Source organism: Vulpes vulpes, unplaced genomic scaffold (genome assembly GCF_048418805.1).
Source record: "Vulpes vulpes isolate BD-2025 unplaced genomic scaffold, VulVul3 u000000899, whole genome shotgun sequence".
NCBI classification, from domain to species: domain Eukaryota; kingdom Metazoa; phylum Chordata; class Mammalia; order Carnivora; family Canidae; genus Vulpes; species Vulpes vulpes.
This window is the reverse complement of record NW_027325780.1, coordinates 1685335-1710533: the sequence shown is the minus strand read 5'-3', so window position 1 is coordinate 1710533 and position 25199 is coordinate 1685335. Positions and strand designations below refer to the sequence as shown.

At 35.7% G+C, this 25199-nt stretch overlaps 2 protein-coding genes across 5 annotated transcripts in view; one reads left to right on the top strand and one right to left on the bottom strand.

Moving 5' to 3' along the window:
- The window catches only part of BMP2K (BMP2 inducible kinase), a 115724-nt gene extending 92024 nt beyond the window's left edge, over window positions 1-23700 (top strand). For 2 of the 4 annotated variants that reach the window (XM_072745516.1, XM_072745517.1), the window contains exons 15-16: window positions 3072-3182; window positions 18062-23700. In XM_072745516.1, the coding sequence (XP_072601617.1) occupies window positions 3072-3182; window positions 18062-19494 (1544 nt within the window). In that variant the 3' untranslated portion in view covers window positions 19495-23700. The remainder of the gene's footprint in view (window positions 1-3071; window positions 3183-18061) is intronic. The other 2 variants (XM_072745518.1, XM_072745519.1) reach the window with 1 other exon arrangement.
- The window catches only part of PAQR3 (progestin and adipoQ receptor family member 3), a 26758-nt gene continuing 21875 nt past the window's right edge, over window positions 20317-25199 (bottom strand). Inside the window, exon 7 of the mRNA XM_025998221.2 lies at window positions 20317-25191. The gene's annotated coding sequence lies outside the window, so the exon portion shown is untranslated. The remainder of the gene's footprint in view (window positions 25192-25199) is intronic.

Sequence of the window (25199 nt, the reverse complement as noted above, 5' to 3'; positions counted from 1 at the left end):
ACATCCAGATTAGTATGTAAACTTTAGAAATCTGTGATAAAATTTAATACATTAAACACTAATTAGATTACAGATGTTTGCTTTGGGAAACCTTTTAACTTGCAATTGTTCAAATAGTTTTGTAGCTCTACATATTAATTAAAAGTAATGCTTGATGGAATATTAATTGTTGATGATGATTATTTGTTTCTGTTTAAAACTGCATCATAGTAACTAAAGGAAGAATAGAAGAACCTAGACTGTGGCTGCTTTGCAAATTCTACTGAATGTGTTTTTTTTTTTTTTTTTCTGTGAAGCCATGGAATGAAATAGATGTAAACATCTGTATTAGTTGTAAAGCATTAACTGTCATCATTTTAAGCTAATTCAGATATATTGCTGTCCTCCAGCACAGAATAACAGAACTTTTCAAATATATTAGTTTCAAAAGTATCAGATGAAGACTATACTTATAAAATTTATTCATTAGCTTTTTGGCTGTTCAAGCCATTATCCATATAAGCTACTGAATTAACTTATTAGAGTATTTTAATTTTCTCATGATATTGCAGAATATATTTTGATTCTAAGATTTTTAAATTCTGTATTTTTTCCCATCTGTAACAATTGAAAATCCTGAAAAGATACTGTCTTTATTCACCAACACAGTTCTTTTGGGAAGGCAGGAGGAGGTAAGTTTCTTAATATTGGACAAGCCAAGCTCAGGTTTTGCTCTAATGTAAACCAGTTATTTGAAAATGGAACTTAAATTCCTTTTAGGGGTGACTGTGTATTTGAAAAGTAGCTCTATATACCATTTCATTAGTTTTTAACTCTAGGTAATTAATTTAAAAAATTAATATGTGTATTTATTTTGTATTTTATGCCCTGGGAACCCGGTTAATCTGTGAACTCTAGAAATGATGATTTAACAAAAATCCTCCATGGAAAAATTAATTCTGTGTTTTGTGAAACAGTGAGAAATATTAGTTTATCCCTACATGATGTGTACTCTTATCCTAATTCCATGGTATTGCTTTTACATTTATGTGAATTAACCATAGATTGATGGAGATAATATACCAGTGCAGGAGTATTCAAAGAACCTTAGTGGTAACGGTGCCTTTTTATGTGCTGTAAACTCTTGGTACAGTACTGGTTTATAAATCTAGAGAGTATGTTAAAGTATAGATTTCCAAACTCCCACTCAGATATCTGATTCATTAAGTTTGTGGTAGGGCCCAGGTAACTATTTTATAGAGTAATCGTAGCAATTATGATGCAGATGGTTTAGAAAGGAAGTTTGGTCCTAATTTAGACCTAAGTACCTACACACACTGTCTTGATTTTTAAGAATAAGGGATCTGGGATATTGATATACTGTGGCTATCACTCTGAGATAGTCTCTTTCGTTTGTCCTTTCTCACTTCCTCTTTCCTTTGTCCTTACTCTGTTGTACACCAGAATTTTCATTGTTACCCATTACAGTCATGGATTTGAAAAGCATCTGTTAAATTTTGGGACTTTGGAAACTGTGCATAAATCAGTTGTCAGATATGTTGCCTTAACAAAATATTTATCATTTATTATATTCCCAATGGAATTTTAAGTAAAATTTTAGACAACCCAAAGTTTCATGAGGATATTGCAGAGTTAATTTTAGCCATCAAAGCTGATAATTGTGTTCATTGTCATAAAGGTGTTTAAAGAATTGTCCATCGTAGTAATCAAGTGGATTTAGGATAATGTAGACTCTACTCTAGGGCCTCACGTTCTCAAGAGTGTGCTCCTTGAATCAGCAGTATCCTATCACCTGGGAGCTTGTTGAAGTGCAGCATCTCAGAACCCATCCCAGAACTGTCCAGTCAGAATCTGCATTTTACCAAAATCCAGTGTCTTTGTGTCTTAGAACTCAAATGAAACCAGCATAGTTTACTCATAGAATTTCTTAAACATGAAGGGTATAGTCCTGGGAATGCTTAAAATTCCTGAAAAAGCAGAATGTGTTCCTAATAGTATATGTTTGATTGCTAGGCATAGGAGGATAGGGAGACAGGTTACAAAAATTGAGATGTTTCTAGCTGATCAAGTGCCTGCGATATGCAGTTTAAGAGCAAGGAAAGATAATCACTACTAAGGGAATTAGGAGACAGAAGCTCTCCTCTTCAAACCCAACAAACATGCTTCTGCGTTAGTTAGAGCCTTTGCTCTAGCTTTTCCCCTGTCTGGTGTGCTCTCCCCCAGGTAGCCTTTGTTGCCTCTTTGGAGTCTTTTCTCACCTAGTACCGATCAGAATCTCTTTATTACTGTGACTTGTGCCCACTCCCTTAGTTCCTTTTACCTTGCACTGCAGTTTTCTCTATAGCTTTATTTTTAACATGTTGTATATATTTCTCATTATACTCATTGCTTTTTTTGTTTTTCCATGCCAGCATATAAACTCCAAGAAGGCAAGACTCTTTGTATTGTTTGATGTTGCCTGCTCGTTGCTTAGAACAGTGCCTGGCACATATTAGATCTCAGATATCCATTGGATGAAATAAACTCTGTCATTAGGCTTTTAATAGAGGAATATATCTTTGTATCTGTATATATGTGAATGATTTATTAACTGCAAAGTAATATGAGAAAGGAACAGTAACATAATAGTCAGTTGCTTTTAGTTGCTATTGAGAAATAAGATTTGCCTATTTTATGAACAAATGACCATTTGCAATATTTTTTCCATATGTATTTTTGGAGAAATTCTGCCAAATATGTCTCTGTTTAGTAAGCTGGGTTTAAGTTCACGTCCAGTATTTATAAGTTAAAGATAACTGGGTATTTAAGTAAACCAAATTACATTATTTATTAGGTAATTGTATTTGTGAAATCTAGCACTGAGATGATAATGTTAAGCTTGCCTTTGTAGCAACAAATATCTATTAAACTCAGGACCACCTCTTAATACTTCTAAAAATGAACTCTGAATCTGATATTTTTCAAAAAGGCTGTTACTTTGTTTAATTTTATTTATACTGTTACCACTTTTTTTTTTAAAGACCGTTTTTATTTTATTTTATTTTATTTTTTGTTTCATCTTATTTTTGCAGACAGGCTCGAGGAGAGAGCATCCTCAGATAAGAATGTAGACCCACTTTCTGCTCCACATAACCATCCTCCAGAAGATCCTTTTGGTTCTGTTCCTTTCATTTCTCACTCAGGCAAGTTACATATGTAACATCATCATTATCATTAAAAAATACACACAAAAACAATAATAATAACAAAAAAACTTTATTAATATAAAGCCAAAGTAAGAATTAGGTGCTAGTTACAGAAAATAGGAAATTATTTTTAGTTTTGCCATCCTAGTCTTCTTAATGTCATTCTTTTTATTGCGTTATTCAGTTGTACCTTTTGCCAACATAGAAAAATAATGATTTATACAGTAGAACCATAACTCTTTTATCTTTATTGTTGGATACCAGTGAATCAAATTCATGCATGAAAATCTTTACTTTTTATTTATTTAAAATACATTTAAAGATATGTTTATACTCAGCTTTTGCTCAAAATTCCTGTATTTTCCTAGTTTATATGTGCTCTTTTATAATTGTGTTTAAAAAGTATTAATGATTTTGTATGTCACAGTTATCTTGTGACAGATTATATCCTTGCTTTAATTTCCTTTTTTTGGCTTTAATTTCAGTTTAGAATTTAAATATTGTTATTGCCATTAAAAAATATCTGTAGTAATATCTTCTAAGTAATCCACTGTCAAAGATATTAGGATGGAATAGGATCCCACTTTGGCATAAATGGATTTGTGTGTGTGTGTGTGTGTGTGTGTGTGTGTCTTCCTAGTGGTAAAAAAATGAGTTTGGTCATAGAAAAGGGAAATATATTAGATGAAATAATGCCTTGTTTGAAGGTATAGGTTCTGTTTACTTTATTCAAGGTACCATACCTATCAGCCATGTTCTTAATTTCTTTTCCTTGTATTTCTCACTCAAGCTAATTGCATATATATAACAACATCATTGCTACCATTTAAAAAAATGCACACAGGTGAGAACAACAAAAGGCACACCTTCTAAACAAAAGAAAAACTTAAAAATATAAGTTTAAAAAGAAATAGGTGTTCAGGATTTCTGATGAATAGATTGAGGCAGTATTAATAGCCTTTCAACATTTAGATTTGGTTATCCAGGATATGTAGCACTATAATTAGGAGTTTCTATATCTTTTCATGTTCTATATTTTACTCTGCTATTTATTGAAAACGGTCCATATTGTCATTTTCTGTTTGTTTCTTTCAAATTATCTTTTAATGAATGTCATGACAACATTAATTGGGTGGGGAAAACAGTTTGCTGTTTCTACTTAATCTGTACACATGTACTCTCTCACACCCCCAATAAAATAGTGTTATTACATTTTTCAAACAAATTATAATATTTCAAAATGGTCATTATAAACTCTCAAGAACATAGCTATTGATCTCTTCGCAGCAGAAAATGGTTTCAGTACTGCTAGCTCTTTTTTGTACTCTAGAAGGAGTGGTATAATCCTTTGCAGGTTTGCATGTATCTGTGCAACTTCTCTGGGGGAATGTGACTGGAATCAGGGACTAGAGTAAACCTCAATGATTTGCCATTTCCCTGGGCACCCTTATTTTGGGGTTGGCCCAGGATTTTTAGAAATATGCTCACAGATTCCAGCTTGATTGCTGTCATTTCTTATTTTGTTTTTCTTTTCATTGTGGGCATTTAATTTCTGTTAAATTTTAAGCTTATCAGGAGTGGTAAAAATGAATTGTCTGCCTTTGAATTTTGTCCAGTAGCCAACTGGTATTTGGTGTAATATTCACTGGATGAATGAAAACATTCTGACTATTCCTAAAAATTCATACTCCTCTAAGTATTAAGAAAGTGACCTTAAAAAATGATCTTGACTCCAAAAAAAAAATCTCTTTAAATTTAGTGTAACTATGAACATTGGAATGGTTTGGTTATGAACAGTTGAGTTCACAAAATGGAATAAGGGAGGGAATGGCCAGTCATTGGTGAGATGTGCATCTAGAAAGAGAAGAAAAAGTGGTCACTTGGCTATTAGCACTGTTAATTTGTATTTATTAGGTCTAAATACATAAATAAATTAAAACTAAAAATAACATGTTGCCACTGACCTATTCATTATCAAGCTTAGATGTATGTTTATATAATTTTTTCAGTAAAAATAAAGTATTTGGGGTCATTTATTTTTCCTCCAATAGTAAAATAATCTAACCTACTGAAACAAAAATTGCCTTCTTCTGTAAGCTTTAGGGAGAAATTTGAAAAAGAAAAACAGTTCTATTCAGTGAGAATACACTTCACCCTAGCAGCTATTGTGAGCTTCTGGAGGATTTGTAGGGCCAGGAGTGTGTGTAGATGTGTGTGTGTGTGTGTGTGTGTGTATACACAATATAGAGGATAGATACATGTGATAAACAATCTTACTTTAATGTGAAAGTTGACAATTACCGAACGTAATTTTCAGTAAACAAGATAGAGAATGCTACTTGAGAATAAAGTGAATTCAGTCATGAGGCAGAAAGCTGTAAGAATTTAGCAAGTTTTAACTCCACAAGGGAAGTACATTTAAGAGGAAGTCCCATTGTCCTAAATCCAGTGTTCCTTACATTGATTTTATTAGGAATTGTGATCTTTTTATTTTAAAAGACAAAATTTCTGTGAGAACTTTTCATCTTAACTTTGAAATTGTAATGGATTATTTTTTGCTTCATTTTTTCTCAGCTTTGGCACAGTTGTTGTCAAGTGTTCAGTGTGTACATTTTTTGATAAGTAAATATTTGTCACCATTGTGTCCTAGTATACTATGATTACATTTTCTTTGTTCTATAAGTTTTTGTTCTTCCTAGAGTTAATTATGTTTATAAAAATGAATATGTTTTTGTTCCTTTATTATTTTTTTAATGTACTCTGTCATTGATTCATCTCCATTTAGTAGGATTAATTTCCTCCCATAGTAAGGGGGCCGCCATTGGTTACATCTCTCATGGAGTTCTGTAATCTACATTGGCTTCTTTCTGTAACTACCACATGCTTATCATCCTAGTATTTGCTTTCTCCACCATTCTTGTGGGAATTCCTGGATCTCCTCTCTCTTCTTTCTTCGTTTGTTAGGGCAATTCCTCGACTAGTTTCTTGAGAAAGCATGTGTGGGAGGAAAAGTTTTAAAGTTCGCTGCCTAAAAATATCTTTTTTTCCTAACTTACACTTGACTGATAATTTGCCTGCGTAAATAATTTTACGTTGGACATAATTTTTCCTGTGAAGTTTTGAGGCATTGCTTTACTGTATTCCAGCTTAAAAAAAACAAAACAAAACAAAAAGGCTTCAACTAGAGGACTATTCCGTGTGCCCCTAGCTCTAGGCCCCATATCCTTTATTATTTAGTGTCCAAAATACCTACCCCCCCCATTTCTTTAATAGCTTCATGTACTCCGTATCTGATAAGAGTCAGCTGACCTACCTTAGTTTGTTCACATAGATGCATCTTTCTGATTTATTTATGCCTTAGGCTACTACTTTTTCAGACTTTTTGGAAGCATAGGTGAGATAACATTTTGATAGACCATGTCTCAAATGATTCAAATCTAGCTTTTTCTTTTCTTATTTTTAAACATATCTTTATGGGCCAAATTAAATTTTATAAATATTCATTTATGCAGAAATCAAATAATTATATCAAGAATATGGTGCTGTATATAAGGGTAATATTTTACTCCATTGGTTGATATTTTAATTATCATGGAATTATATTTCCCTTTTATGTCAGGTTGCTAAACTCTTAGAGTGGTATATCATGATTCTAATAATATAGAATATATTGTAGAATAATATAATATATTAATAATATAATGTAGAATAATATAGAATAAAGTCCTTGGTATAAATTTTAGTTCTATCACAGATAAGCCATGTGATATTTGGTGTTGCCAAATTTCTTGGAGGATTTCTTTATCTTAAACTAGGGATAATATTAGCTACTGGATAAGATTATCGAAAGAATTAAAGAAAACAATGTTACACAAAGCACAACATTCTGTGTTGTTGCTGTTATGGATGTTGTTGGTAATGTTATTAAATAATATTTTTACTACTTAATAAATTTCAAAATCTTTGTGTTAAAATAAGTTGTAGCTGCTGTCTAGCTAGTAGTAGTACAAAATTCCAGTAGTAATCTAGTATTCTTTTAACTACTGATACCTTTAAATAACGTGTAGAATCTGTTTATGAAGCTTTTCACTACCAAGAACTGTTTTAATACTGTTATATATTTTTATTACAGCATTAACTACCAGTATTCACTGTAGTACACACATAAAAATCATTAAAAGCATGCTATTCATTTCCCATCAAACCTACACACCTTTCCTTCTCCCCAAGACATTATTTTACAGTTAGTTTGTATACCAGCAGGATGTGTGGCTCTGTGAATCAAAGTATGAACTTCTTAATTTTAAAAAACACAACTTCTAAAACAGTATTTGAAGAATTTTGTTGACATATAGGCTATATTAGTTAGGTCACTGAAGTAGATTTCATATATTACATTTCATTTTTAATTAGGTTTGGTGAACTTACTCTTCCAAATCCCAGATCCACCTCATGGTTCTCATCTAATAGGAGGTTAAATTGAGTTTAGAGTTGGGAACAGTCATACTATATATAGCCAGTATTTATGTAACACAAACTATTACAGATTGTCAGTTCAAATGCTGGGTCATTTATAAGCGATGATGAATGTATTGCTTATATTTTTAGATTCCAGTATATAAATTCTTGAAAATCAAGAATTTTACTATTCCAAGATGTCAACCAATACTGGTTACCATTTATTGAAGTCTATTTCATACATAGAGTGGAAAACAGGCTCAGGGAGCATCAATGACTTACTTAAGGTTAGGTAGTTTAAAAGTAGGAATCTAGCTCTGTCTACTTCTACACTCTCTTTTGTAAATAGTAGCAAAACAAACAAAAATGTTAAGTGGCCTGTTTCAAATAAAAATCTATATAATAGAAATGACAGTTTTACAGCATTTTTAATATGGCTGAGAAATATTAGTTCACAACTAGCATGATTCTTTTTATACTCAGACCTTGTCACTTGGCCTGTCTTCGGAGAAACAGTACAGATTTTGATAAAGCCTTCTAATCCACTAATCCTTGGGCCTGGCATGGCACGTTGGTGGGAAATGATGGCAGGCAGGATGCTACCCATTCAAAGTGAGTTTTAAAGTCTTAGAGCCCCTGCCTTGTACGCTAAATGATGAGACAACAGAAGGCATGTAATTATAATAGCAGTTTCAAGCCATTCATCCTCTATAATCTGATAGCTAGAAAAGAACATCAAAATAAAATTTCTTTGAAACTGGAAGCTTCTTATATGATTAAAAATGTACCACCTGTTTTATAACTAAAAGACCTGTCGTCTAAAAGTTGGAAACCTGATTAGAGGAGCATGATGCAAACATGCCCTTCTCCCCACATTCTTTTTTGACATTTTCTAAATATTTTGAATTTTTTGATAGTTTAAGAAGGTTCATTTATGTGATTCAAGAAAACATCATTATTTGCAGTATTTAATTAAAATAATGTGGCATTGACTAGGATTTCATTCTTCCAGAAGTATGTAAAAGAATACTATAATAAATAATGAAAATATGAAAACTGACCTTACAAATGTAGCTTTTGAGTTTGGAATCCTTTCTTGGACCGTGCAAGACTATGATGTCTTTGAAATTTTAACATCTAAAAATTTCTTCTTATGAAAACTCAAGCATGAAATGGACGAATTTATGTTCTTATATATATTAGGCAGATTCATATTCTTAAATTCATTAGTGGGTTAAGCTTGTTCTTCAGAGCCTCCCAGTTGTTTTTACTTGGTTAGTTCTTTTCTAGATCACTAGAATCAGGATTAGTAGGTGAGTTTTACAACTGTTAAAGTGAATGATAAGCTTTTTGAAGTTAGGAAATGCTTTATTCATCTTTGTATGCTATATAACATCTTGATGAAGAGTTCAGGGTTTACTAAATAAAATGAATAATATTAAATGTTTAGCTCTATCAGGTAAGTTCCATTATTATCCTTATTTTATAGATGAGGAAACAGGCTTTTTCAGATGTTTATCTTCTGTGGATTTTGTAGAGTTGAGTATTGGTTCATTTGGTGATGAAGTCTTATAGTATTTCTAGAATTTTAACCTACAGAATTTTAACCTACAGAATATAAAATACTCAACACAAAATACTTACTATATAGTGCAACAAAACACTATTTGCTGAAGTAGAAACAATACGTTTTTTTTTTTTTTTAATTTTCCTAATTTTTCAAACACAGCTTTAAAGGAAATCAAAAGAAATTCAAGACAAGTCTGTGGTGGTATTTTGTTGAGGGTTGATGATGGGCTGTGTTGAATATTTGCTGGTGATGATATTCTACTGATAGTTTAATTGTAGAATTTACAGATGAGAGTTTTAAACTAGTATTGGCAGAGAATTCACTAGGACTTTGATCTGTATGGCCTTAAACTTGGGCAAGTTATTCAACTTCTTCCTATTTTATATTCTTCATGTACAAAATGATTACATCTCTAAAAAGTCTTTTTTTTTTTTTTTTTTTTTTGGTTTTCAAATATAGTTGAAGCTATGAAATAGGATTAAGGTTACCAAAAGAAATAAATGGAAAAAGAAAAGGGAAAGCCAAGTAATGAGCGCTGGATGATAACAGTTCATATCTTTGAAGTCATAGAAGGTTGTGACGATGGTCTGACATTGAGCAAGGGGAACGTTTTTGAAGATGTAGTGAATAAATTTGAAAAGGAAAGATCATATATGACAAACCTTACAAGCATTTTCATCCTAATGTTTTGGGAGCCTAATGGTGGGAGTTAAAGAGATAATGTATGAAAGACCCTTGGCACTGCATTTGTGTGCTTGACAGGATTAGTTACTATCTTCACTGATTCTTTCTCAGTATCATTGGAAGCATATGGCAGGTACTGCAAAAATAATCATGAAATGATGGTGTGCTACACCAGCAATACTAACATAGCCCTTTACTGAATATGTACTGCACACCAGTGGTGTTGTAAGCACTTCATGTATGTTCTCACTTTAACCCTTGTTACAACTCTCAGAGGCAAATAGTATTGCTATCCCTATGTTACAGATGAGGAAAGTGAGACACTAAATAATGCATGATTCCAAGTCAAGAGAGTAAACTTTCATTTAGTATCTTCTGCTGATGAAGGGAAGTAAGCCATATATTTTTATATAAAAAGTTTCCAAATGGTTAATGTGGTATTTAGATATGTAGTAAATGCTTTTTATTGACAGTACTGAATAACTGAAGCTTTGCTTAAGTTAGCTCTGAACTATTATCTTGAAATTCTACATATGACATATATTAAGCCAGTGAGAATAACTTTCAGCAGAATTTATATATGTACTAGTTCTCTTGACACTCACTTTAGTTTCACATTGTTGTAACTTTTTTTTTTTTTTAATATTTTGTTTATTTGAGAGAAAGGGCATACAAGCTAGGGGAAGGGGCAGAGGGGTAGGGAGAAGTAGACTCTCGGCTGAACCAGGAGCCTGATGAAGGGCACAATACCAGGATCTTGGGGTCATGACCTGAGCTGAAGGCAGCTGCTTAACTGACTGAGCCACCCAGGCCCCTTCTGGTAACTCTATCAACACTTTATTTGGAATTTCCCTGAAGGACTATTTACATGCCACACAAGAGAATTTAAACCCTAAGAGGCCATTTACATGCACAAGAGAATTTAAAACTTTGTAACCCCTTATTGCTGTTAATTTATCCAGATCTACATTGTCTATCTTTATTTTCAGGATTGTGTTCTGATTGGATTTTGGCTGTTTGCAGAAATCAGACCAACCTCCAAAGATAAAGATTACTCAAGAAGCTAAAATTTTTATAGTTTGTAGTTCTAAGGCACAATGCAGAAATAACATCCTGACTAGAAGCCATCAAAATAATATTCTGTTGTATTTAGCTTAAGGAAAGAAGAATGCCCTACTCACAGCCAAAAATAAAAGTTAGTTTAATACATGAAAATTTACAGTGTTTTGCCAAAATCACTTAATAGAGAAAGGTAACTGAAGTATGATCCTGGGCACATTCTAGACATTTGATTTGTTTATGCTATAAATACATGTTTCTAGTGCTTATTCTAAATATTATAGCTTCCCTTCCAAACACTTGAAAAACAGCCATTTCTTATGTTAATAATACAAATCTCAGTAAATATGGGGATTATTAGGATTAGGATATATTGAATTATAAGGAAACATTTAGACTGTACTTTTGGGGAATTAAGTAGTAAACTAATCCTGATTTAAATTTCATAGTAAATCACATGTGTAATATTTATTCTAACAACGGGAAGAAGCAATCTGGCCCCAGGAGCACAGAGTAGGAATATCTGAATTCTTTTTCTTTTTTAAATTACAGGAATATGTTTAGGCAAAGAAATAGATTATAAAAGTTGATGATAGCACTTAGCTATGAAGTCACATAGTATACATTGTATAAAGTTGATAACCAACTTTATAACCTGTAATACTTATGCCAGTCTTTTGTGCCAATGGAACAGGACTAAAAGCCTTAGAATATATCGAAATAATTTAAAATTTTGTATAATTCCCATTTCTTTCCAGTTCTTCCATAGTTTTACAGTGAAGAGGGGATCATTAAGTAGATCACTTTTACTGCAGAGAGTAAAGCCTTATCTAGGATTGCTGTAACTTGCAGCCTGGAATTTAATGTTTCCCAGCAGGAGGTGCTGGAGAGAGAGGACCACTTGTATTTAAATTGTGTTGTAATGGTGCTTAAAATGTAAATTGCTCTTAGTATACTGTCAGAGCAATTCACTGCTGCTCTGGATTCTCTTGTGAGACTATGGGAGAAGAAAGGAATTTGGATAAGTATCCTTGCTTGTTATAGTTTATTAAAGGGGAGATAATAAAAGAAAGTCAGTCTTTCTATAACCAACAGAAAAAACTTCCCAGTTGCCCATACTTTTCAGGGATATAATCTGAAACCACAAAGATGGCATAGAGATCATTGTGTGTGTGTCTGTTCTGGGTCTTTTTGAAAGCAGTCTTTTTCAATTTCTTATACTGTGCACCCAACTACAGCTATTTAAAAATCAGAGATGTAGTTTCCAGGATCTACTGTGCACCTTTTAGGTGGATATACATTTGTGTGCCTACTTTTTTCCGGCCATTTAAAAAAATATATATATTCTTTCAATAATCTCTATACCCAGCATGGGGCTTGAACTCACAACCCTGCTATCAAGAGTCACATGTTCTTCCAACTGAGCCAGCCAGGCACTCCTATTCTAGCCATTTCTCAAGTGGACATGAAGGCTTCTTGAATTATTCATAGAATTACACTTGTCTCTATGGTGCCTGGGTGACTGTGTTGGTTGAGTGTCTGCCTTTGGCTCAGGTCATGATCCTGGGGTCCTGGGATTGACCCCAGCGTTGGTCTCCTTGCTTAGCAGGGAGTCTATTTCTCCCTTTCCCTCTGCCCCTCCACACACTTGTGCATGTTGTCTCTCAAGTAGATAAATCTTAAAAAAAAAAAAAAATTGCACTTGTCCTCACCACTGTCTACCACTGAGTCCAGAAAAGGTGCTAGAAGGTTGGAATTTGGTGGATGAGGTAATTGAGTTTGGCTTTGTTCTGGAGGTAATGATGATAGTTTACTATTGAATGCTTATTGAGTGTTGGGCACTCTTCTAAATCCTTTCTTTATAACAATCCTATGAAGTAGAACCTGTTACTGTCATATTAATCCCTCATAACATAATTTATATATTTCCTCATATTATGCATGAGGGGTACAGATTATTTAGCAATGATCTTGTCAGAGATTGTTACTGAGTTAAGTTACTAGTTGTGTATTAATCATGTATGATGAGGAAATAACAGTAAGTCCATAAAGTGAAACTAATATTAAAAAAGGAGAGTTTTCTTTTTTCCTTTTCCCCTCAAGGAAAAAGCGCATGATCATGGTTGTATTTAAAATGCTGAAAAACTAGAAACAACCTAGAGGTTCTATAGGTAAATGTTAAATCTTAAAATGCTATATATACAATGTATGTTTTATCTTGTTTCTGTCAGAAGTAATAATTACTGATACCTATAAACATGCATTAAAAATGGTAAATTAAAAACCCCATAAATTTATATTCACACTGACAACTAAAAAAAACAGAGAGGGGGTCCTGTGAGCTCGGTTGGTTAAGCATCTGAGTCTTAATTTCAGCTCAGGTCATGATCTCAGTGCTGTGAGATGGAGCCCTGCTTTGAGCTCTGTGCTAGGTGTGGAGCCTGCTTAAGATTCTCCTCTCTCCCTCTCCCTCTCCCTCTGTCCCACCTCACCCTCCCTGCTCATCTCTCTCACTCTCTAAAAAAAAAAAAAAAGAAAAGATCTGTATAGCACTTAACACAAAGAAATCTCTCTCTCTATTAATACAACTTTGAAAAGCTGACGGTGCAGACAATGAGTAGGAAGTGTCGACTGTTTTGAAAATACTAGTGGCCAATTGGGTAAAAGAAAGAGTCAACTTAGAAGACTGAGATTAAAATAGAAGAACAAAGGGAAAGTCAACTGAAGGATTCTGCCCTATGTTAAATTTTCTAGAAGGTCTCCTAGAAATGGAATTTCTCAAAGAAGTTGTAGAAGTAGTGTTTTCTGAGAATGTGTTTAGCAAATCGTTTATAAAGTTAATAGGTGCTACTTGTACATAAAAGTACTTTTAGTGAAGCAAATTTGGGAAGTCCTGCTTTTCATAAGATTAAGCCAATTGTTTTGTGTATGACTTGGCAGCAACTTTATTTTTTTTTTATTTTTATTTTTTTAAAGATTTTATTTATCATGAGGGGGGCAGAGACACAGGCAGAGGGAGAAGCAGGCTCCTTGCAGGGAACCCAGTGTGGGACCCAATCCCGGAACTCCAGGATCACACCCTGAGCCAAAGGCAGATGGCTCAACCCCTGAGCACCCAGGCGTCCCTACTGGCAGCACCTTTAATGAGCATTTTCCAGGTAGAGGCACATTACATAGTGAAGCATTTTACAAACTCTGGTACCTGAGACCACAGAGCTGTTTGGTTCTTGTAATAGGAATAATGTTCTGCAGGATACCTTTGGAAAACATTCTGGAATGTGCCTGGAAGTGTCCATGTGCAGGCATGAGGGGTGCACGTTGTGGCTCTCTGGGTGGGTAAGGAGCTTGAGGTAATAAATTAAATTGTATTGCAGAGGAACTGTAAGTCTTTGCCCCTACATTATTATAATTTTTTTGATTTGAATAAAAATTCATGAAAATAAATTTTACAGCTAATCTAAAAGTAGTCTTTGTTTTTAGTATCAGAAGTAAGCTATATGGAGGAGAAGTCAGACTTGAGAATCTGCATTTGATTTGGTTTTAATCTGTTAGGATTGAAGATAAGCCTATTATAAAATTTGTAAGGATATAGCATTTAGCTCTTGGCTGATTTCATGGAACTGGTAGAGAAATAATGAATGAAAGTTCTATTTAAGTAGAACCTGATGAAATTCTCCACGTCTTCTTTCTTCCTCCTCCTCAGCCCTACTCCTCACTTCAAGATTGCCAGCAAACTGCATGGACTGACCAGAGCCAGTGGCCATTGTCTGGCCTCATATACCTGAGGGTTCCATGTGGGGTTCCCTTTTCCTGTTTTGTACTCACTTCCCAAGTGACTTCCTTCAGACTTGTAACTCTTTGTACACAACCTCTACGTGGGGAAGACTCCCAGATCTCTTGTCTCCAGTCAAAAACTAACCATTGCCCTCAAGCCACAGGTATCTATTTGCACTTAGATGCCTCACAGATAACTCAAGCATTGTGTGCAAAACCAAATTCTTGATAATCTCTATTTTCCAATCATTCTTTATTCACTCTTTTCTGTCAGTGTTAATGGCACTGTTGCCCTCTTCAGTCTCTCATTCTTCACTTCTACTTACCCTGCCACCATCATCATCCAGGCCACCAAAATCTCTGGTTTTAATTTCTACAATTTCCTCTTCCCTGATCTCACTTTTGTTTCTCTCTCTCTTCACCCATTTTTTTCTACACAGTAGTCCATTATGTTTCAAATATATATCTGATTGTGATGCCCATTTTAAGTAAAGCCTTGTAATGGCTTCCTATTTATATACTGAATTTAGAACAAAATCCAGACTCCTTATCATGGCCTGAAAGGCACCTTCACAGGCCCTTTACCCTCTCTTTCCCCTTGCTGTACTCCAGGCACACCGGCCTATTTTCCTCAAATATGTCAATGTCTTTCTTTGGAGCAGCTTTCTGCCTGTCCTCTGCATGGCTGGCTCCTTCTCACTGTTCAGTCTTAACCGTCATCTCCTTAGGGAGGCCTTTGCTGACTGTCTAGAGTGGGTTTATGTACCCCTTCCCCCACCCCATGACTTTCAGAGTGCCAGTCCCCACACTTGATTGTAAACTCCTGAAGGCAGAGACTGTTTTATTCACCAAAGTATGATCAGTACATATAGCATGCAGGAAAGTGCCCTACATTTTGTAACAAAATGTAACAAACATTTTGTTGTTGTTGTTAAATTAAAAAAAAAAAAATGCAGTGACTGAATTCTGAGCTAAAAGTCTCCAAATATGAAGAGTTCATTTTTTAATGTAACTTTCTTTATTGTGTTTGGAATATATTGAATTTTCATCTATGGCTATGAGCTCAGAGTAGTCCCTAATATTAGTGACTTTAGTAGTCACTAATAATTGATTCGCCACATGCTAAGATAGAAAAGAAGGATAAATGAGGTAAATGATAAATAGGACTGTGTCTAGGAGCTCATAATCAAACAAATAATTGTCATAGAGTACAATTAAAGCTTGTACTAAGTTTGGGACTTAGTACTCCTTAGGAGTCCCAAATATGGATATTTTTCAAGGGGTGTCTTCGCAGGGCCCTGGAATGGGCTGGGTCTAGGAATATAGCCAGGTCTGCTAGAAGGATGTTCTTACCAAGGGGTGGTGTGACAATGGTAGAGAGATGTTAAAACAGCAAAGTGCTCCTTGAAACCCAAATCTATTAGGTTCCTCAGTTTCTGATAGCAAACATTAAGAGGTTGGATAAGATAGCTCAAAATAATTTTTTTAATGTAAATCTGTCAGGTAGAGCTATAAATAAAGAATGCCCATGGGAGACATCAGGTCTGAGGCTAAAGATGTGGTAGGACAGAATCCGGTCGAGAAGGGCACCCTATGCTGGGCTGAGCCCCTGAATGGTTTTAAGCTGTAGCCACATAATTAGTGTTTCAGAAAAGTCATTCTGGTGGCAGTGCAGAGCAGCAGTTTGAGGGACATGGTACTGGGGGCAGACAGGCAAGAATAGAGGGAGAGAGGGAACAGATTCAAGAGTTTAGAAACACTAACCGTTTAGGGTCACCTGGGTGGCTCAGCGGTTGAGCGTCTGCCTTCAGCTCAGGGCGTGATCCTGGAGTCCAGGATGGAGTCTCACATCGGGCTCCCGGCAGGGAGCCTGCTTCTCCCGCTGCCTGTGTCTCTGCCTCTCTCTCTGTGTCTCTCATGAATAAATAAATAAAATCTTTAAAAAAAGAAAAAAACACTAACCGTTTGGTGAGGAAGGGCAATGATTTCCAGACTTCTGGTGATTTGCATAACTATTTAGAAATGTTGTTCACTAATTTAGAGGGAGCTGGTGAGGAGCACATTTTAAGAGGAAAGATAATCTCTTTTGAAATTACTGAGTTTGGTGGTAGGATACATATTCATAAGTATTAGCAAGATACGTATTTGTGGTCAGTATGAGAGAGATCCAGTCATGATGGTGGCAATTAACATACAAGTATTTAAGACCATGGGAGGACATACAGAGGGAGAAAGCCAAGGACAGAACCCTGGGGAACATACATGCATATGGAGATGTCAGTGAAAGAGAAGTCTCTACATGTATGACCAAGAAGGAATAGTCAGGGAGGTGGGAAGACAACAGTGCTGACTTTGAAAGAGAAGGTAAGAACTCAGAGGTGTCATATGCCATAGGGACCATGTTGATAACAGGAAAATAATGGTCCTTCCATCATAAGTTGGTTAGTTTTCATGACTACAGACTATACTTCCAACCCTAGCTAATTATTTGGAAATATCTGATCTTAGTCAAAGGAAGGGAAGGGATGATATGTGGTTGGATCAGTCCAAATTGATCCCTACCTCTGGAAAGTCAATTCAATACACCCAGGGTATTGGGAGGGCAATATATTTTCATGTAGCTAATACAGTCTTTATTATATACCATACAGTGAAATTATATGGTATTTGGTACAGTGAACATATTGGTAGTTAAGTTTTTTTTTTTTTTTTTTTTTTTAACGGTAGCATGCTTTTAATGGTAGTGAAGATATAATAGTTAACGGAAGATGTGTCATCTAGGGAAGGCAGATGCCCTTGGTATGATCTGGGTTCAGTACCTGGTTCTTGGCTTTGATCAGATTATGGAGATGCACTCATGTTGTTAACCTAAGCCATAAGACAAGAATGCTTAAAAATTTTATTTATTTATGCTTGTTGATCTCTTTGGGAAAACTTTATAATGGAGTTGAAATAGAAGCAGAAGGTGATCTGGTAATTGTGGGATTCTGATTGGGGCAATTGGCAATTAGTTAAATAATCTATTCTGAAGGTAGGAGAAGAAAGTTTGCTTATATACTATATTCAGAGTCCTCTTCTGGGTACTATACATAAGACCTAGCTGTCAGTGAGGGCTTAAGGTGAGTAGGTGGTGTATAGGAGACAAGAGGCAAGTAAATCTCTCTGCTAAAGGATCTAACCGTCTAGTTGAGGACAGGTGCATTCCCTAAGGTATGCCCAATAACCAAAGAATTGACATTATTTCCTCTATGTGAGGGACTTGCAATACCTTGTGTTTGTGCAAATGGTTCTTGAAATGTATTGGAATAGTAATTTTTCTTTGAACTTGCAGGTTCTCCAGAAAAGAAAATTGAAAATACATCCGGGAATCAAGAAAATATTTCTGTAAACCCTATCAAGAATAGAAAAGCAAGTCCAGTATCTAAAGACCACCAGACTGGAAAGAAAACCTCAGAGAATTCATCAATACAGAGTCAAGTGCAAAAGCGGAATGACGAGTCTGAAAGTGATTTTGAATCAGATCCCCCTTCTCCTAAGAGCAGTGAAGAGGAGGAACAAGAGGATGAAGAAGTTCTTCAGGGAGAACAAGGAGATTTTAATGATGATGATACCGAACCAGAAAATATGGGTCATAGGCCTCTCCTCATGGATTCTGAAGATGAGGAAGAAGAGAAACATAGCTCTGATTCTGATTATGAGCAGGCCAAAGTAAAGTACAGTGATGTGAGCCCTGTCTACAGAGACAAATCTGGCAGTGGACCAATGCAAGATCCTAGTAACACACTCCTTGCCCCGACCCGATTACCCTCTGATGTTGGCGTAGAGGCTCCTAAGCAGGAGTTTGATGTATTTGGCGCTGTCCCCTTTGCAGTGCGTGCTCAGCAGCCTCATCAAGGAAAGAATGAGAAGAACTTCTGTCAACAGAGCCTCAGTCCTACCGTGGGTCTGGAGCAAGAGGAATTTGATGTATTCACAAAGGCCCCCTTTAGCAAGAAGGTGAGTGTACAGGACTGCTGTGCCGTGGGGCCCGAAGCACATACTTCCCCAGGTTGTCCAAAAAGTGTAGATATATTTGGCTCCACTCCATTTCAGCCCTTTGCCACATCGACCAGCAAAAGTGACAGCAATGAGGACCTTTTTGGGCTTGTGCCCTTTGAGGAAATAACTGGGAGTCAACAGCAAAAAGTCAAACAGCGAAGCTTACAGAAACTGTCTTCTCGCCAAAGGCGCACCAAGCAGGATCTGTCCAAAAGTAATGGGAAGCGCCATCATGGCACACCTACCAGCACAAAGAAGACTGTGAAGCCTACCTACCGCACTCCAGAAAGGGCTCGCAGGCATAAAAAGGTGGGCCGCCGAGACTCTCAAAGCAGCAATGAATTTTTAACCATCTCAGACTCCAAGGAGAACATTAGCGTTGCACTAACTGATGGGAAAGATAGAGGGAATGGCCTGCAACCCGAGGAAAGTCTGTTGGACCCCTTTGGTGCCAAACCCTTCCATCCTCCTGACCTGCCGTGGCACCCTCCACATCAGGGCCTGAGTGACATCCGTGCTGATCACAACCCCGTCCTGCCCGGGCGACCAAGACCGAATTCACTGCACAGCTCATTCCATAGTACAGATGCGTTGAAAATGGATGATTTTGGTGCCGTGCCCTTTACAGAACTTGTGGTGCAAAGCATCACTTCACATCAGTCCCAACAGTCCCAGTCAGTTGAATTAGACCCATTTGGTGCTGCTCCATTTCCTTCTAAACAGTAGATACTTCTGACAGACTCTTGGCGTTAACTCCTGTTTCAAAAAAGTATGAATAGTTTTATGAATTTGAAAGGAAATTTATTTGTATAGCTCTTTATATCATTCACTCTCAAACAGGTCAATCAGAATAGGTGATTTTTAAATAAACCAAATAGAAAAAGGAAGTATCTATACAGAGTAGTGACTTGCTGTCTCTTCCATGAAGGAGAAAAGGGAGCTCAACTGCTAGCTCTAACCCTGAGCTTCAGCCACCAGATCGGACTCCACAGAAATCCAGGGGGAGCACGCGCCACCTTTCCAGTTGTGTAGCCACTGAAAAGGGACTGGAAAGCTGTGTCATTATTTTTATAGCAGAATGTCACTTGTGTGTGCATATTCTGGGCTCCTGCCTGTCAGGATCCAGCATTTAAAACTAAGGTTATTTGTACATACAGAGGTTGGATTTGTGAATTTTCAAAGGTCTCTTCTAATTTCCACACAGTAAAATCAAAATCTGGTTCTCCTAAAGAATGAAAAAAGTTACTATCTGTAGAGAGAGCAGAGATTTTTAGTCCTTAACACCTTTCTCGACAGAACAGAGCCAGAAGTAATGGACTATTGTGCCTAAAACTGTTTTGTTTTTTAAAACAAGTGCCATTAATAAGGAATATCTACACAGAAGCCCAGAACAAAAACCAGAAAAATACCTGACTTGTGGAAAACGTAGAAGAAAAAAAATGATACAGAAGAGAGAAAAGCTACTTCAGGAAGTTTATATTGTTTTCGAATGGCTTCTTGTTCAAAACTTTTACTGTCATGTCCCTAATAAAGCAGATTGTTAGAAAATGGGGAGTGAGGGCAAAGGTTGTATAGAAATTGTACTTCAGGAAAAAAATATGTAGCTGAAACCCTGAGTTTTTAAGACAACATAAAATCATGTTGCATTTAATAATGTGCTTTATTAAATTACCACCTTCACCAAATATTCCCCAAGTCGTGAGCGACAACTTTCTAGTTAGGTTGGGAGGGTGGAATAGTTTGAATAAAGTGCACAGAACAGTGAAACCCAAAAAGCCTTAGAGGCAGGACTCATGCATCCTGCTGCAAGTACCTCTGCACTGATACACAAGATCTTAAAATGGCTATAAGGTATTAGATGATGAGGAACTAGCATCTCAGTTCTGCTAGTTGATGCAGCCAGTGAAAAGAACTTGGCTACCAAATTGCCTTTTTTTTTTTAACACCACAAATCCTAATTAGAAACTTGAGATTTTATAGAAATTGTTTAATAAGTTAGAAATTACTGTATGAATTAATGTGAATACAGTATCTGTGCTTCCTGTGTCTCTAGCTATTTTAAGTTCTAATTAACTGTCCTTCCCTATCAACATTTAGAAGTTTCTATAACTGTTAAAGCTATTTACAAAAAGGGGTGGAAACTCTTATTAACTGGCACTCTTCTTGATTGCTCTATTTTAAATGCACTTTCTTTGAGTCCAATTAAAGTGTATTGTATGAGTAATCTTACTAGGATCTCTTAATCATAGTGCCCCAAATGGAGTGAGCTATTTGCCTGTTATCGCAGTTCTAAGTGTATGTTACTAAACTATATATTCATTACTCTTTCTTTTCTCTTTTATATTTTAAATCAGATAGAAATTTGTGGATAAACAGGGAAGCACTATGTGAATCACAGTGTAGCAGAGGCAGACCAAGCATTATATTACTACTTAAGAGTTGCATTTTTAGAGCCCCGACTGTACCAATTACTTGTCCTTGTGCCAAAGGCAAATATTATGTTTGCACCTTTTTTCCCCCCCCCGATTCTCAGGTTGATTAATACTGCTAATGCAAATGCTCAAGTAGATGTTCTTCAAAACTTTACAGAGTAGAGTCAAGTGATTCTTTTTAAAAGTGAAGAGTTGATTAAAGAGTAAGTTCATGAACTACAGTAGGTTTGTATCAAACAATTTTTTTTTTAATGAAAATTTGTTGGTTCATGTGTACACAGTATGCTTCTTTGGCTATTTTAGTCCTTGGCCTTGGTCTCTGCTAGACCTCATGAGTTTCATAATTTTAAAGGGGTAGTGTATGAATTCGTGTGGTCTCTTTGGGCTGTAAACATGAAATAATCAGATTCTGTATGATACCAAGGCCTTGCTTACACTTGCTTTTCAGTGCACTGAGTAATTTTAAGTGATTTAGACACTGATGTAGACACTGTGGGCTTATGACGTTGGATGAATTCTAAGGAAACAATTTTGACCTTATTTAAAATACTTCCATTCTTATGTTTATTATATCCCACCCCAGTGATTTTCCTCGCTTGAGATTATAGGTCGGAGGAAACATTAGGTTGACAGGGAACCCAATAGGATAGAAGTGGTGAGATTCCTTTGTGTTGAAGTAAAGGCGTCTCCCATGGAGTACAGGATTAGGGGTGCTTTCCATCCTCCAATATCTCCTCCCACTATTGGGATATAGATCACTCCAGTGATTCTGGGGTAATTCCCTTAGGAGAATGATGAGACTAGAGCTCCCAAGGCACATGAAAAGAGCCTAACACATACTTGAGACACAGCATTCAGCTAAAATTTGGTTCTGTTGTGGGACCGTCCAATTCTTGTTTAAGGAAGGAAAGTTGAAATTATTTTCCTCTTATTAATCAGGTGTCCTCTGTGCTTCTTTTGTATGTAAAGTAGTCCTAACTAAACCTGTCATGCTTGAACATCACTAAGGGAAGTAAATCATGAAGCTAGCAAAAATCTGAGGCCAAAGTTATTTCTGTCCTAACAGCTTTAATAATGCTTGTTGATTTTGAATAATCGTTGTAAAAGTGGACCAGTCACTTAATTTTTTAAATATCACTTCAGCACAATATTAGTGTCAAAAAGATCAGCTTTTATGTCATTGAAGAATGTATCTGCTGAGACACAAAAGTTGCTTGGTATATGTATTAGGTGGAGGTGGAAAGGTTTTAGGCCAGATGAAAATTTAACTGACTAGAATATTTATCCAGAAGTATCAATTGGGAAACTGTAATTCTTCCACAGACCCACCCCATCTCTGCCTGTGTCATCCAGTTATGACATTACCTGGAATTGTAGATATAAGATACCCTGTTTATTGTTTAACAGTGATAGATTGTCGTCCTCATACTGCTGGTGGAAAATAGTTAAGGTGGAGCCCACTCTTCTGCTCTGCTTTCATGAGGCAGAGCAGTTTTCTTACTGTTTGGCTGCTCTGCTTCGTTTAGGTTCTGGTACTTCATATAAGCATTGCTAGAAGGTACACGTGTATTATCACTAGTCTGAGGAGTTGGTACATTTGTTTTAATATATGTAGAATGTGCAGGAAACTTTTTCTTTTAGCAAAATTACTTGTTTTTAGGTCTGACACTGAGCTGACAGATCTGCTGTGAGAATGAGATGACAAATCTACTGTGAGAATAAAAATGTTTGAAAAATTTTATATTTTCCTAAATATATAAACACAGATGCATGCATGTCACATCTCTCTACTGTGGAGTTAATGTGAACCTTTAATTTTAAATGGAATTGCAACCACAATCATTACTAAAAGAACATTCACTCCTAGGGAGGTTTTACAAAAGCCACTAAAGGAATGAGGTAGACCGATGAAAATGCAAAGGGTCATCATTTGGGGTTATTTTTATTTAAAAATATATTGTGCTACTTTTGAAAGAATTGTTTTTATTACTACTCTCTTTTTGTGATTGAAAGGTCATCTAATAGTAAGCAGTATAGTAATAGTAAGTTACTTTTTAAATTGCTGGCAAACAGCTTTAAGTGCACTTTCTTTGATTACACTTCCATTTTTTGTTAAACTTGAATTTTCTGAAGCCTTTTATGTACCACTAAGCAAATAACTTTAACTTTTCATAAACCTGATTTACATGTTTATTATATTTCTAATTGTTACAAAACATACTTTCTAAAGTAACTTCAGTCCTCAAATGTAGCTGGGAAACTGAGATAGAACCCGTTGCTTTTTTTTTTTCCTTTCTATATCTAATTAAGCACTAACTGATTTTACTACTTCATTGCCTTTACATTGCTTATTCTTATTGACTGAATTCTGTCCCTCATTCACTTTGTTTTGTTTGAAATTTAAAATTATTTTCTTACTGTATTTATCATACCTACTGTTTTAATAATCTGCTTTTCTTTAAATGCAATAAATCCCAAATGGATTACATATTCTTTCTAATTAGTGACTTCGGAGTTCCTCATTATTTGTCTTAAATGTTTTGGATGTAGACCTCTCTATTCAGCTTTTATTCACACTACAGACATTAAGGATCTATTATGCTCCAGCCAGGGGAATAGAAAAGTGAATAGGATTAGATCTCTGTTCTTAGGGCAAAGCTCACAGTGTAGGATTTACATAAGAAAACCTATTGTGACCTAGCATTTTTGCAGCAAAAACACTTCATAGCACAATTTGTTCAGGCGCTACAATTACCTTTAATTGTAATAATGAAGGTACGGCACAAACCTGAGTTTGAAGTATCTTTTGAATGTTTGACATTGTTTTTGCATTGTGTATAACTTAAGCTTCTTAAAAACTGGTAACATATAGAACTTAAAAAATATTTGGGTTAAATAAAATATTGTAATCCTCGATTATGTCAGAAAAGAGGCTTTGGCATGTTAAAGAGAAAACCTATTTACTGGATTGGTGGACTAAATTTGGTGTCAAGATCACATTATTTTATGTATTTCACAAACTCGAGATTGGTGGCTTGCGGAAGGATTGACCTTGCTATGAACTTTTTTTTTTTACACTTACATCTAAAATTATGTGGAAAAATAAGGGGTTTGTGTCTTTTTAGTAAATGGTACAAAGTGTGAAATGTACCACTGTTCAAATTCAGTTATAGTTCTTTATAGAGAAAAACAGATCTTGCAATGAAAGCTATTTATTGAGCAGCAAATCCCTTTTTAAGGAAGTCCGGTTCTAGCATCATCTATAAGATGCAGTTAATTATTCTCATAGTTGAAGGCATGAGCTTTTGAAATTTTATGCTGTACATTTAAAAATAGTTTGCTTTTGCTTCACATGGTTGGCACTACTGAAATTACATGTATGTTCCATATAGTGTTTTTTGATGCCAGACTTACAAAGCAGGACTAGAGCTTTGGTGTCTATTGCTCCTACCCCCTAAGGAGGGAATCTTCACTTTTCACAAGAGACCCCTACTGCTGTTAACCTCTCCCTTGTGAAAATGTTTCCTTAAGGGGAGTTTCAGTTGTGGGTCATTATCTCACTACCTACTCAGGAAGCAGGGTACCGAATTTCAGGGGACACTGGTACCCAGTAGTATCTGCACCTTTTTTTTTTTTGCACCTATTTTTAATAATACAAACACAGTAATTGTGGTAATGCATGGAAAAGACACTTCTGTCCCTCCCCTAATAGCTGAGCTGACTGTTCACACATTTTGGCAGGGCTAGAATTACCCAGAATGATGAGTTCAGGTGGATACAGATGTATTCAGCTCAGCAATTGGCAGGAATCCAGAAGTACAGGCTTTGCCCCTTGACATTTAATACAGGGCAAAGGATATCTCTAGGTTAGGTACCTGCCAAATGGTGTTGCACAGCTTTATGCCAGTCAATCACAATCTTCAAATCGGTTACTTTGTCCAGGTGGGATGCCATAAGATGACAGATACTCCCTGAATCTTCATTCCTGATTCTAAAACA